This window comes from Spermophilus citellus (genome assembly GCF_964194105.1).
Source record: "Spermophilus citellus genome assembly, chromosome: 19".
NCBI lineage: Eukaryota > Metazoa > Chordata > Mammalia > Rodentia > Sciuridae > Spermophilus > Spermophilus citellus.
Window position 1 is genome coordinate 18,656,455 of NC_138201.1, and position 13,274 is coordinate 18,669,728.

Consider the following 13,274-nt stretch of genomic DNA (forward strand, 5'->3'; position numbering starts at 1 on the left):
TTCCTGCTGCCGAGGGGGAGCGCGGCGTGCTGGGAAGTGTAGTTTCCGGCTGAGGCGGCCGGGCGGCGGCGGGGAAGGCGCGGAGGCAGGCGCGCGGCGGGCAGGCCTGGAGGGGGCGGGTCCGCGCGGGCCTCAGAGCCGCCCGCCCTGCCCGAGGAGAGCGAGGTCACGGCGTGAAGGGGTAGGAGCCGCCGCCGCCGCTCGCGAGGGGCCGAGGCGCCAGGCCCGCCGCCATGGCCTACTGCCGGCAGGAAGGTAGGCAGGGCGCGCTGCCGTGGAGACCGCCCGGGAGGCCCGGGGGCGACGCGCGGGCCAGGCCGTCCCCGCGGGCCCCGGCGCGGGCCACCGAGGCGACGCGCTTGTGTCCTCCGTGGGACCCTCGGGGGCGCGGGGTCGTCCAACCCCGGAGTGAAGTCGACCAAATCGAGCCCCGAGGGGGACTTGGGGTGGCCCAAGGTCACGGTGAAGCGCGAACCCGGACCCCAGAGGGGCCTGCACGTGGGAGGTCCCCTGGGAGCAGCCACGTGGTCCCGTTTGTACGGTTCAGGGACTGATCCCGGGGGTGCTCACCCCGGAGCCCGACCCCAGCCCCGTTTCTGTTTTATTTAGAGACAGGGTCTCCCTGAGCTGCTTAGTGGCTCACTACAAATTGCTGAGGCTGGCCTCCACTTCGCGGTCCTCCTGCCTCAGCCTCCCCAGCCGCCTTGCCACCGCGCCAGGGCTGCACGCGCTTTTTTTTTTTTTTTTTTAACTGTCCTGGAAAGTTGCCTCGTGGGCCAGACCGTGCAGTGCTGGGGTAGTGGCACCAGTGGGAGCATTTATTGAGCTCCAGCTGCATATCAGGCGCCATTTACACTTTCTACGTCCTATCTCATTGACCTCTCAGCGACCTTGAGAATTCAGGCTGTTATACCGCCCAGATTTTATGGAGCAGTAAAACTAAAATAGGTGGCTTGAGTAGAACCACAGAGCTGGAGTCCCAGACCTGGCAATCTGGTTCCAGAACCGCATTGTTCAACCCGGTGCCGGTTTGGACCTCTCTGTTTCCACCTGTACCCGGTGGCTCAGAAGCATCCCCCTCTATGGTAAGGTAAGGCCTGTGGTCACCGGAGCTGCCACCTAACCCCTCTTCCAGTCCTGAGTCCAGCCTGGGATGTGGAGAGGCTGGGCTCCATTCATTCCGCAGAGGTCACCAGGCACATTCTCGGCGGCAGAGAAGGGGGTTGGGGGGTGCCTGAGACACCCATGGAGAGAATCAAAACTCAACTAGGGATTAACGTTTCTTGATCCTTGAAAAAATCCGTTGATTCTGGGGTTTAGGAAAATGATCTCAAACCCCTTCCTTTCCCACCTGCTGCGCGTCCCTCCAGCCTCTTCTGCCCCCTGCCTGGCCGCTCTCCCCTCTGGGTTTATTGCCTTAGCCAACTGTGCCCTTCTGTCCTCCCCTGTTACTGGCTCCTTGTCCTGTAAGATCAGCTCCCATGGGGGACACCAGAAGATGGGGTGGAGACCACCCAACCAGATGACCTGCCCCCAGGGTAAGTGATGGAGAAATCCGGTGGTAGCTGGTAAGGATTAAAAGAGGGGTCTTCCTTGACCCTTTGTGACTTCCCCATCCTAAATTTTCAAAAATTAGCTTATTTTTTGTCCTCTGACCTCTTTGAGTGTTTTCTCCCACCAACCTGAGAGCTAGCACCTTATAATAGGTGCTCAGATCTTTTTGGGGGGGCGGGGAGGGGTGGGGGACACCAGGAATTGAACTCTGGGGCACTCATGCACTGAGCCCCGTCCTCAGCCCCATTTTGTATTTTATTTAGAGACAGGGTCTCCCTGAGCTGCCTAGGATCTAGCTGTTGCTGAGGCTGGCTTGGAACTCGAGATCCTCCTGCTTCAGTGGCTCGGGGGCCAAATGGCAACGTGTGCAGTTGAGGGGAGAAATAAAGAGTGGCCACGCGCTTCTGCCCCTTTCGATGCTTTATTCACTCAAAGTACTCCATACGGTTGCACTCTGTAGGTTCTTAATCAGGAACACAACCATCCTTAATGCTAGGCTCGGCCATAGACATAATGCATTCACAGCAAGCAATTCTCGGTTGATTCTAGCACTGCAAAGCCCACTTCGTCATGACAGGCTGGTGACAGACCTTCCCTGTGCATGCTGAGTTCAAAAGTCTCAGCCTTAGGCTTTAAGTCCAGCAGATGCACACCCACTCAGGCCTCAGAGGCCAGGTCTGGGCCAAGGCAGGCTGTTCTTGGCATGGAGTGGACGACCTGTTGAGAAGACGGTCCAGGGGACGACTTGCAGCTCTCACCAGGGCCCAGAGGAGGCTGTAGAGTTTGAGAGTGGCGAGGACCATGCAGCGGATCACTGATGACAAGTGATGGGACGTCAGGTGCTCAGGGCCCTCCAGCTGAGTCATCCTTGTTCTGGCTGCTCTTGGCTCTATCATTTATACTAAATTTGGGGGCTTTTGACCCCCGTTTCAGTCCTTACCAGCTACCACCGGGTTTCTCTATTAGATCTTTCCCCCTGGGTCAGATCACCTGGCCTGGTGGTCTCCGCCATGGTCTTCTGGCCTTTCCCTCCTACCAGGGCACAGCAGCCCGCCAGGGCTTCACCCTGTTTATCAGGGGAGGGGAGGTGACTGTCTGAGGCCACACTGGGGGCTCTGTGGGTGCCTGGGGACTGCAGGTTTCCAACTGGAGTTTTACAGTGGAGTTGAGGCTCAGGCCTCAGGTCATCCTCACAGTCAGCCTCCAAGCCCTGGGGATGACAGGTGTGTGCCACCTCCTGTGTGCCACCGCGCTCAGATCTTGATGAGATGACCACGTCTGTGCCTGCCCACTGTCCTCAGTGAGTCGTTGCTTGTGCAGTTATTGGGAGGCGCCCCAGCCTTCAGGTTGAAGGCCACGGCTTGGCATTGAAGGCCACCTAGCGTGGGCTCCCTGGCCTGGGGCTGCCCACTCCTGCTAACGCAGAACCTGCCTTGTCCTCTTCAGTTTCCTAACATTTGTTGAGCACCTGTGGTGTGCCAGCCACTGGGCACAGGTAGTGAGCAAAGTAACTCTCTGTGCCTCCCTGGGTGGCATGGAGGAAAAGCTTGGCGTGACCACATCACCAGGTGATGGCAGTCACAAACCCTGGTAGGGACGTGGAGACAGTGCTGTGAGAGGCTGCGCAGGGGTTTGGTCAACACTTTGAGTCCTGACCGTGTGCAGATGAGGGCTGCGGCCTCTTCCAGCAGCCTGGTGCCTTCCGGCTTCCCCACAGCGGGGACCTTTCTTTCCGGAAGGTCTTGTCCCTGCATCCTCCCCTAAGATCTTGCTCAGGGCCTTGCCCTGGTGGGATCCCACCCCTGGGCCTCCTCCTTGAATGGCAGCGCATTTCGGGTTCAGGGCTTAGCGCAGGGTGGAGGGAGGACGGCTCCCACTTCGAGACCTTTCCTGAGGCCTCTGGTTTGCCCAGGACTCTCCCGGTCTCCTGTGTCCTTGCCAGTTGATGCCATCGTCCCCTGAGTGGCATTTCTGGAGAGGACAGGGGCCCTTCCCTCCGTCTCTCTAACCTGTTTCTGGATTCTTGCTGAGCTGGGGACGGAGGGCGACAGGAGGCAGGACTGCTGGTGGCACCTGTTCTCTGAGACCCAGAATGTTCCTGCGACAAGGAGGCGGCAGGGCTGGAGCCAATGGGTGCTGCAGCCCTCGGGTGCTCGGGGTCCCGATGTCACTGTGCGCTGCAGGGCGTCCCGTGCTTAGCCACGTCCTGGAGTCATGGATTCCTCTTTGGTTCGGCGTGGTCCTCTCACCTTGGACAGGAACTCAAGCCTTGGAATATTGTATTTCTCCAGGGAGGTGCGGGGAGAGCTCGTGGAGCCCTGGCCTGGCTGGTTACCTGACTGGTGGCCATCTGTGACTCTGGCTCCGTCCTCAGGCAGGTGTGTTGAAGAGTCGGCGGCGCTGACTTTGCAGCACGTTTTGGTTTCGCTCTTCTTGATGGTGCTGAGGCTGCCACTCGGGCCTGGCACTGCTGGGCGAGCGCTGTCCCTGGGCCTGGGCACGTGCTAGCTGAGCTTCTCTGGGCGAAGATGATCTGTCCCTGCTGGTGGCAGGGCAGGGGACGTCCTGAATGAGGAGCACTTTGCATAGGGTGCAGGCCTGCAGGGATTAGCTGTCCCTGCTCTGCCCCCTCTGAGCGAGGGGGTGTCAGGGGTGCGCAGGAAGCCTCGCCCCTGGAGAGGGACAGGGGTCCTCCGTGGATTGTGCTGGGCTGGTGAGCCCTCACCCGCTGTGTGTCCCTGTCCCCTGAGAAGCATGGACATGCCAGGCAGCTTGACTCAGCCAGGCCTGGCTTCTGTGGCCTGTGTATGCACTGCAGACTCCACAGATGCTTCCAGAACGTGACCGGGTTTGGACGTTTGGGGCCTCCGCATCAGATCTCTGTCAACAAAATGGCCAGAGCCCAGCTGAGACATGTGCACCGGTGCTGCGGTGCCGTTGCCAGGGTGACCGGGTGTGCTGACAGGACCTGGCCAGGTTCACATCCTCCCGGGCCCCAGGGCAGAAGGACAGGCGAGGTGTTGAGGCCCAGGCGGACAAAATCCAGGCGGGTGCAGGTCCCAGTCCATGTCACGGGGAGGCTCATGGGTACTGTCCACCTGGTCCTGGAGACCCTGCGCAGGTGTGAGTGGGGACTGTCCTTGTGTCCCCTGAACTGTCCTCATACACGTGTCACCCAGACTCTGGCTTTCACCCTCCCGAGAGCCCCTGTCTGCAGGCTGGGCACGCCTGTGTCCCCACAGAGGCTCACCGGCTCAGGCCCAGCCCAGGGGCACAGTTGGAGGTGGCCTGGAGACGCATTCCCCGCCCTGCACTGGGATTGACCCTGGGTGCTGTCCCGCTGAGCTACGCCACCCTGGCCCTATAGACGGGGTCCTGCTGAGTGGCTCAGGCTGGCCTCCGCCTGGCCTCCACCTCGCCTCTGCCTCCCGAGCAGCTGGGTTGACAGCACCACTACGCCAGCCTGGAGAAGGGTTTTAAAGCAGTACGTACCTCCTGCGGCCCCAGCTGAGGGTCCCCTCAGCCCAGCTGTCCTGCGATCTGCTGGGTAGTCAGTAGGGCTGCAAAATTTGGCCTGGTACTTTTTCTAGAAGTTTCTGGAAGGATCCTCCTTGTTCACTCAGCAAGCTTTTCACTGCATTCTCAGGGGTTGGGCTTCAGAGCCCTGGCAGGCAGTGCCTGGTGTTGCCAGGCCACGGTCCACCCTCAGGACTCGGCCTGCTGGGGGAGGGGACCGTGGTGTCTGGACAGGATCTGATGGACTTTGGAGCCCTCAGCCCTGGGAGCCTGAGCTGGTGTCTACCCAGAGCCTCAGGTCAGCCCCATAAAGTTGTACCAGTCTGTAAGCCTGAAAGGGCTCCTTTTCTCTTTCAGAACTGGGGAACCAGCAAGAAGGCTGAGCTCCAGTTGCGGGGCAAAGGGGACTTTTTATTTTTTTGGTACCAGGGATTGAACTCAGGGGCCCTTGACCACCAAGCCCCCTCCCCAGCCCGATGTTGGGCTTTATTTAGAGACAGGGTCTCCCTGAGTTGCTGAGGGCCTCGCTGTTGCTGAGGCTGGTCTTGAACTTGCGATCCTCCTGCCTCAGCCTCCCAAGCTGCTGGGATGCCAGGTGTGTGCACTGCTCCAGCCAAAGGAGACTTTTATTGTTGGTGAAGTAGGAGAAGAGGGAAGTCAACCCTCCCATGTGTTAGCACCCTGTGGGAGGAGGTTGCAGATAGAGGGCTAAAGGAATGAGGGGGCCAGGTTAACAGGGGGGTGTTCGTGTATTAGAATAAAGTTGGAGGTCGTCTGGCCTCGCTGGCAGCCATCTCTGCCTGGCCAGGTCCAGCCAGCCCACCTGAAGAGTCTCCTGTCCTCCAAGACCAGACCAGGGCGGGACAGAAACGCAGCAAGGCCAGGCAGTGCACCACCAGGACAAGGTGCTGCTGTCCCCCTCTCAGGGTGGGGTGGGTGGAGAGACCAGCTGACGCCCAGGACCAGAAATGGACAAGCCGGCCTGCCCTTGGGGACCGCGGGACCATGGAGGACCCACCAGGCAGCACTGAGGACAAGGCACTCCCACGCACAGGGGAAATGGCTGCCGTCTCGGGTCACAGTGGCTAGAGATTTGGGGAGGGTGGGGTGCTGTTGGCGCAGCCAGGAGTCGCGGAGAGCAGCAGGGGGCTGGGTGTCCCCTGGTCATCTCGAGCTGTCGCCTCCCTCTGGGCCTGGGATTTCCCCTGTCCTCAGTGGGTCGGGTGCTGGTGACACTGCTGTACCAGGGTCACTGAAGGCTGGCTGTCTCTGTCCCTGTCTGGTGGGTCCCTGCCCCTGTCTGTGCTCACAGCCCTCCACGAGGAGAAGGTCGCAGTGTGAAGTGGCCGTGGCTTGGCTGGAGGCCTGGGGACCCCGGCCTCAGAGCCGGCCTGGGACTCCGACCCTGAATGAGGGTTGAAGCCTGGCTCCCGTGCTGGCCGCAGACGTCAAACACACCAGCACTCTGGGTCCCTCCTGTCCCCAACACTGCGCTTGCTGGGAAGTCAGCCACAAGTGTCTTGACCCTGGTGTGCTCAGGCCACTGTGTGTCAGCCTTCGGTCACCGTCACATCTGCCTGGGTTTGGGGCCTGTGTCCCCTGGCTTTGCGAGGTGGGGTGTGTCTCCCTGCACCCCGATCGCAGTGGGATGGTACTGCACTCCTGGTCTTGGTTCGAGTGGCTGCTGGGTCATGCCCAGAGTGAGTGATGTGCCCCAGGTTGGAGGTCCCCGGGCGGGGGTCTGAGTGGCTCTTTGGGGCACCCAGTGCAGTCGCTGCTCTTGAGTGAAACATTGTCCTCCTCTTGTCCAAACACCAGGGAAAGATCGCATCATATTTGTGACCAAAGAAGACCATGAAACTCCCAGCAATGCAGAGTTGGTGGCCGATGACCCCAATGATCCGTACGAGGAACACGGTGAGTGACGGGGACCTTCGGCCACCCACAGGCGCCTCCTGGGTGAAGCTCCGTGTGGACACTTTTTTTCCCACCTGGTCCAAGCTGAGGCTGGGGTGGAGGTGCCATCTGGGCCCGGGTCGGCCTTGCAGGCAGCGCGTCCTGCCTCTGCCCTCCTGGGTTTTGGCTGTGGCCTAGGTGGCCGATGCTCCACGGGGGTGACATCTCGGGGGTGGACATCGGATTCCAGCAGTTGCAGGTAGGGAGGGGTGACAGGGATCTGTGTGCTCTGTCAAGTGGCCAGATTGCGTTCTGCCACCTCTGCCAACCTTATCAGCAAGCCGTTGTGGGAATCGTCCTGTGAGGCTGCTGCGGTCCCCACTGTCCCTCTGTGAAGTGCTCCAGCAAGCCCCTGGCGGGGAAGGATCACTTACAGTCGGGCAGCTTCCAGCAGCAGGATTCAGCTCACCCGCCAGAGCCATTGACAGGGATGACTGGCCCTAGGATCTCACTCTTTTTTTTTTTTTTTTTTTTTTTTTTGGTACCAGGGATTGAACTCAGGGGTGCTTGACCCCTGAGCCCCCTCCCCAGCCCTATTTTGCATTTTATTTAGAGACAGGGTCTCCCTGAGTGGCTTAGGGCCTCACTTTTGCTGAGTCCGGCCTCCAACTTGCGATCCTCCTGCCTCAGCCTCCCCAGCTGCTGGGGTGACAGGTGTGGGCCAGCTGGGTCCACTCCAAGGCTTTGGGTGTTGGACTTAGAGGAAACTTAGCAAGTTCACCAGTCAGTAGTGCCCAGTTTGCCCACCAAAACCCACTTCTGAAAATAACAACAATCAAAAGCCCAAACCCTTTCTGACATTCATGCTGAGCACTAACACGACTTGTGGTGTGAATTGGTGACAAAGGACCCAAGAGCTGGCACCTGACCCTGGAGTGGGGCGTCCTGGTGGGAGGGGTTCAGTTGCTGTCGCAAGTGTAGATAGTGCTGGGCGGGAAACTCCGTTTCCCAGTTAAACCTCAGGATGTCGATGTGGCACCCTGTCGGGGACAGTGGCGGGGACAGCTCTCACGCAAAGTGTCCGTGTCCTGAGGAGGGAGGACAGCCACAGGGATAACTTGAGTCGGAGCTCTGTCACCTCCAGTGCTGTGTCTGCCTTTAGTTCCAAACGAGTTGAGCAGATTTTGTTGATCCATGAAGACTCCGGAGGCCACGGGCCAGGCTGTGTTGGGCTCTCCTGGGGGGTTTAAAACATGTCCCCCCGGCTGTGAGCCCCTGCCCTGTCCCGCTTCCCCCCTCTAACTACAAGAGCGTCTGCAGGCCTGGCTGTGATCCTTAATGTCACCAAGCTCGCTCTCAGGGACTGGGCGCAGGTGTCTTACCAGACTGAGCCTCCAGGGGGCAGCATTTGTACCTGTTCAGTCCCCAGGTCCCGGAGAAGTGGGGAGAAGTGGGGAGATGGGGGTCACACTGGGGCTCTGGCCGCAGTCCTGACTTGGATCCCATGAAACTCAGAAATGGTGTCAGCTGGCGTAGGCAGGGCGGCTGAGGAGACCCTCAGAGGACCCTGTGGTCACCAGGCGTGGCTCAGTGCACAAGGGCTGGCTTTGCTTTTGTGGGTTTGGAGTGCGCCCATTGTCACCCCACTTTATGAACGAGGAACAGTAACAGGTTCCCTCATCCGTGAAGTTTCCCAGGTGAGGATTAAGAGGGGGGTTCAGCCGCGGACCCCGGACACCAGGGCACAGTGCTGTGCTGGGACATGTCCTGGAGTGAAGGGTCCCTTGGAATCTCGGTGGCACTTTAGAGACTCTCTTGAAGAGTGCTCTCCGTAGGAGACTCGGGGGAGCAGCTTCTGTGTGCATGGCGATCCTCTGTCCAGCACAGCGCCGGAAATGAAGCCATCATTTTGAAAGTGTTTTTAAAAACCAGGAAGCACTGTTCAGATGTCAGCAAGGTTCAGAGACAAGAAATGATGCCACAAGTTAGCAAAGTTAGGGGACAGCGATGCTGGCCTGGAGCCTGAGGCAGGAAGGTCCCAAGGTTGAAGCGACCACTTAGGGTCTCTAAATAAAATTTCAAAAGGGCTGGGGAGGTAGCTTCGTTGTTGAGTGCCTCTGGGTTCAGTCCTTAGTATCAGAGCACCAGGGGTGCTCTGCCGTGGAGCCACATCCCCAGCTCCTGTTACTTTGAGACAGGGTCTTGCTAAATTGCTTAGGGCCCCACTAAGTTGCTGAGGCTGGCCTCGACCTTGTGATCCTCCTGCCTCAGCCTCCCCAGTTGCTGGGATGACAGGTGTGCACCATTGCACCCTTCTAGTGACCTCATTCACCACCTGAGTGCTCACTTCTTTGGATGAAACGGTTTGCAATATTTAATTGTTGGAGCGTGGCCTCCTGTGCTGGGAGGTTTTAGAATAGAGATGAGCGTTGCCCCTGGAGAGGGATCCATGGTCACTCTGTCCAGTTGAGCCAGGGAACTCTGGACTCGTGCTAAGCATTTGAACTTGATCCAGATCCAAAGGTGGGTGCCCAGGGGAGTGCCTGCCAGGCCTGGGGGGTGGCTGACTTGGCACTTTCTGAGACCCTAGAGGACCTCTCACGTCTTCCTGCCGTCTTCCTGTTGCAGGCTTGATACTGCCAAACGGAGACATTAACTGGAACTGCCCGTGCCTGGGGGGCATGGCCAGCGGCCCCTGTGGGGAACAGTTCAAATCGGCCTTTTCCTGCTTCCACTATAGCACAGAGGACATCAAGGGGTCAGACTGTGTGGACCAGTTCCGGGCCATGCAGGAATGCATGCAGAAGTACCCGGATCTCTATCCCCAGGAGGACGAGGAGGAGGAGGAGGAGAAGGCAGCGGAACACGGAGAGCCAGCAGCTCCCCCCGAGGCCACTGTGACCAAAGACGGGGTGGACTCCAGCTAATGCAGGCCCTGAGGCCCTGGGTTCCAGCTTTTCGTCTGCAGGGTGACGTGGACCTTCTGCAGAGAGCCTTTGAGTCACCCACCCTCAGAAAGTGTCTTTCCTGTCCTGCTGTGTGCACTGTAATGTACAAAATGACTCTTGTCGATGATCCGGGTGACCTGGCCCCCTGACACCATGGGGGCCCAGGTAGGTGCGTCCTACACACGGCCATCCCCGAGGGTGGCCGCCCCCTCTGACTTCTCTGTCAGGTTGCCCTGAGCTTTACCACTGTCACACACTGTGCTGAACCTTGTCAGCAACCCCAGGTCACCACCCCGGAATGTTCCTGTGAGTGAGCTGATTTGATCTGATCCATTCTGTCCCTGTTAGTAGACCTTACTCCTCTTTGGGAAATGAAATAAAAACCAAAAAAAAAAACTCTTTCTATAAAAATGCTGGCGTGGAGCCATCCCTAGTAGAAGAGGCCAGATGGTCAGGGCTGGATTTCTCAAACCGTCTGCCTTTGGGTGTGTGCAGAGGGACTTCATTCCTGGTGAATTTTGGTTTCCATGTTGGCGTTGAGGTTTCCCACAGTTAGAAGGTGCAGACCTGGATGTGGGTTCCCAACCTTTTGCTGGTTGTGCTGTCCGGAGCCCTGGTCTGGCCTGCTCATACTGGCTCTCACTCTGGTCCGCTGCAGTCTTCTTGACAGGTCGGGACCTAACTGTGGCCAAGAGAGGACATGGTGTGAATGAAGTGCTCAATTAAAAGGAAGTGTGATTCCTACCTGCGTCTGAGCGTGTCTCTTATTTTCACAAGTTGGGTATACTTTGGATATAAGGAAATAGGAATTTTGGAAAATTGCAGTTGAAATTCCTCTTTTAAAGATCCCGACAAACCAGGCTGAGTCTGTTAAAAATTTTCTACCGTGAGTTCAAAGCCAGCTCCTGGTCTTCCTGCAGACATTGCAGTAGCTCCTGACGGGGTGATGCTCCCTCCCATGTGGGAAGAGGAAACCGAAGCCTCTGGCCTCCCTGGCCTCCCTGGCCTGCCTGGCCTCCCTGACCTCCCTGGCCTCCTGGCCAGGTCAGATGAAGTGGTCATCCTTGTGGGCGACTCCGGCTCGCCAGGCCATTCAGAATCACCCAAGGGATTCTGGGGGTGGGATTCGGTGGGTTGTCTTTGTAGGTCGTTGGATCGAGGGTCTGTGTCTCCCACTGGCTGTTGGCCAGAGACCTCAGTTCTTTGCCCTATGGGCCTTGCCTTCACCACTGCTTCGAACAAGAAGTCCCAAACCATCACCTGTCATCAGCCGGGTCCTGTGTCATTAATTCCTGTTTTGCTTGATGTCAATCTTGCGATTTTGAGTCCAGCTTTTCCATTAAGGTTCTGGAAATTTCAGTCCATGCCATTCAGAGGGTCTCACGTTATCAGAAGCCTGTTTGATGAGAGTTGTGCGACTTTTCCATGAAACTTCTTAGAGACATGACACTCTAGGGTCATGTTGTTTGCAAAGAGCATTTTAGTGAAAGCAAGAAGACTTCAGAACTGGGCACAGTGGTCCTCGCTGCTTGGGAGGCTGAGGCAGAGGACCGACCGCTGGAGGCCAGCTTGGCAACATAGACTCTTGAAAAGAGAAAAAATAACAGAAAAACCCTCAAATAACCATGATGTAAAGGTCTGATGAAAGTTTGAATAATAATGATGACTGGAAATTTTGGTTATTTCTGTGGCAAACAACAATTTGACCTTACGATCAACGGATAACATACAGTTTTATAATGTACATTACTAACCTTACAAATGGAACTCAAATTTGAATATCATTTCTTATTCCATGATGTTTCCCATATAATTTTAGCATATCAAATAAGCCTTCTGAAGTGTTCAAACGTTAGTTTGTGGTTAAAAAAATTTAAATGCTTTATTGAAATAGGATCACAGATAGCAGTGTATAGTTGATAAAAAAGTGAATTTTTTTGGTATTGGGAATTGAACAGAGACACTTAACCACTGAGCCACATCCCCAGCCCTTTTTTTTTTTTTTATTTTGAAACAGGGATCTGCTAAGTTGCTTAAGACCTTGATAAGTTGCTGAGACTGGCCTTGAACTTGTAATCCTCCCGCCTCAGCCTCCTGAGCTACTGGGATTACGGGCGTGCACCACCGTGCCCGGCACAAAAGTTAATTTTAATAAAACCTTATAAATGAATCCATCAGTGTTGGCTCTGACCACTCAAGAGATTTTCATAATTTTATAAAGACCCATCAATCTTACCTAATTTTTTATTCACTCTTATGATTCTCTTTCAACAAAAATACATTTGGTTTTTAATGGTTTTTCATCAAAAACACTTCCTGCTTTCTTTGTACACTTTGCATATAGAATTCTTTTATTGCTAGCAATTTTAATTCTATTAAGTAGGATTTCTAAATTTAGTAGCTATAAGTTCTAGTTAAAACCTAGGAGGTAAGCAGTTTGAACCAGTCCAGTTTATAAATACACACTGTGTAATTCCTAAAAATGTGTGTCTACTCATAGGAGAGTCTTTTCAGTGATACACAGGGCATACTTATTGAGGATCCAAATATGTTTTATTTCTACATGAAATTTAAGAAACCAAAAGTAAATAAGCTTAAACCTGTGTTGAGTGCTGATAGTGTCGCTGCATTTAGAAATGACCTGGGTAGTCCATGAATAATCATCTAATTTAACTTAGAAAACTCTTGCGGGTATCATTACTTGAAAAGGTTTTGGAAGTCTTTTTTATTAATACGTATAATTTTTAGTTGTCAATGGACCTTCATTTTATTCATTTGTATGTGGTGCTGAGGATGGAACCCAGCGCCTCCCACGTGCCGGGCAAGCACTCTACCTCTGAGCCCCAACCCCAGCCTCGGTTTTCCATTATCACTACAATTGCTCATTAGCTATAACCACCAAACATGACCCTGAAGTTAAATAGTCAGGTATTTTATCATCAACCACTTACAGTGACCCAGCGATGTAGGTGTCACCTGTTAAAGATTCCCCCAGGTCACCTGGAGCTGACAGAGCCTTTGGGTTGGTCATTTCAATCATGAGGGTTCACTGATGTCCAAGTCAGCTGGTGCCACCAAGACCACACAGACACACGGAGACATGGGACTGTAGACAGAACCCCACATGCCTGAACCCTGGGGTCCGTGCAGACACAGGAACCCATCTTACAGTTTCCAGGAGATGTTCAGCCGCAGAACCCACTAGTTTAGAAGGATAGTGGGGTCCAAAGGGTGCTGCTGGAAATGGAGCAGGTGGGTCTTTTCCAGGCCAAAGAAGACCAGGTAGGAAGCTTGACGTCTCAGAGCCACAGAGAAGGGGCCCAAGTTCTTCCCAGAGGTATTCTGGGGTCCTTTAGGCAG

The 13,274-nt window shown here is 55.7% G+C and overlaps 1 protein-coding gene across 2 annotated transcripts; it reads left to right on the plus strand.

Moving 5' to 3' along the window:
• Positions 1-49: 49 nt before the first annotated feature.
• Positions 50-10,658, plus strand: CHCHD4 (coiled-coil-helix-coiled-coil-helix domain containing 4). Of its 2 annotated transcripts, none has more exons than XM_081275953.1 (4): positions 50-194; positions 226-255; positions 6,889-6,987; positions 9,595-10,658. In XM_081275953.1, exons 2-4 carry the CDS (start codon positions 234-236, stop codon positions 9,891-9,893), a joined length of 420 nt encoding a protein of 139 aa, XP_081132079.1. In that variant the 5' UTR covers positions 50-194; positions 226-233; the 3' UTR covers positions 9,894-10,658. The 2 variants fall into 2 exon arrangements, with proteins under 2 accessions (XP_081132079.1, XP_081132080.1); XM_081275954.1 differs by having other exon boundaries at positions 62-188.
• The last annotated feature ends 2,616 nt before the right edge of the window (positions 10,659-13,274 follow it).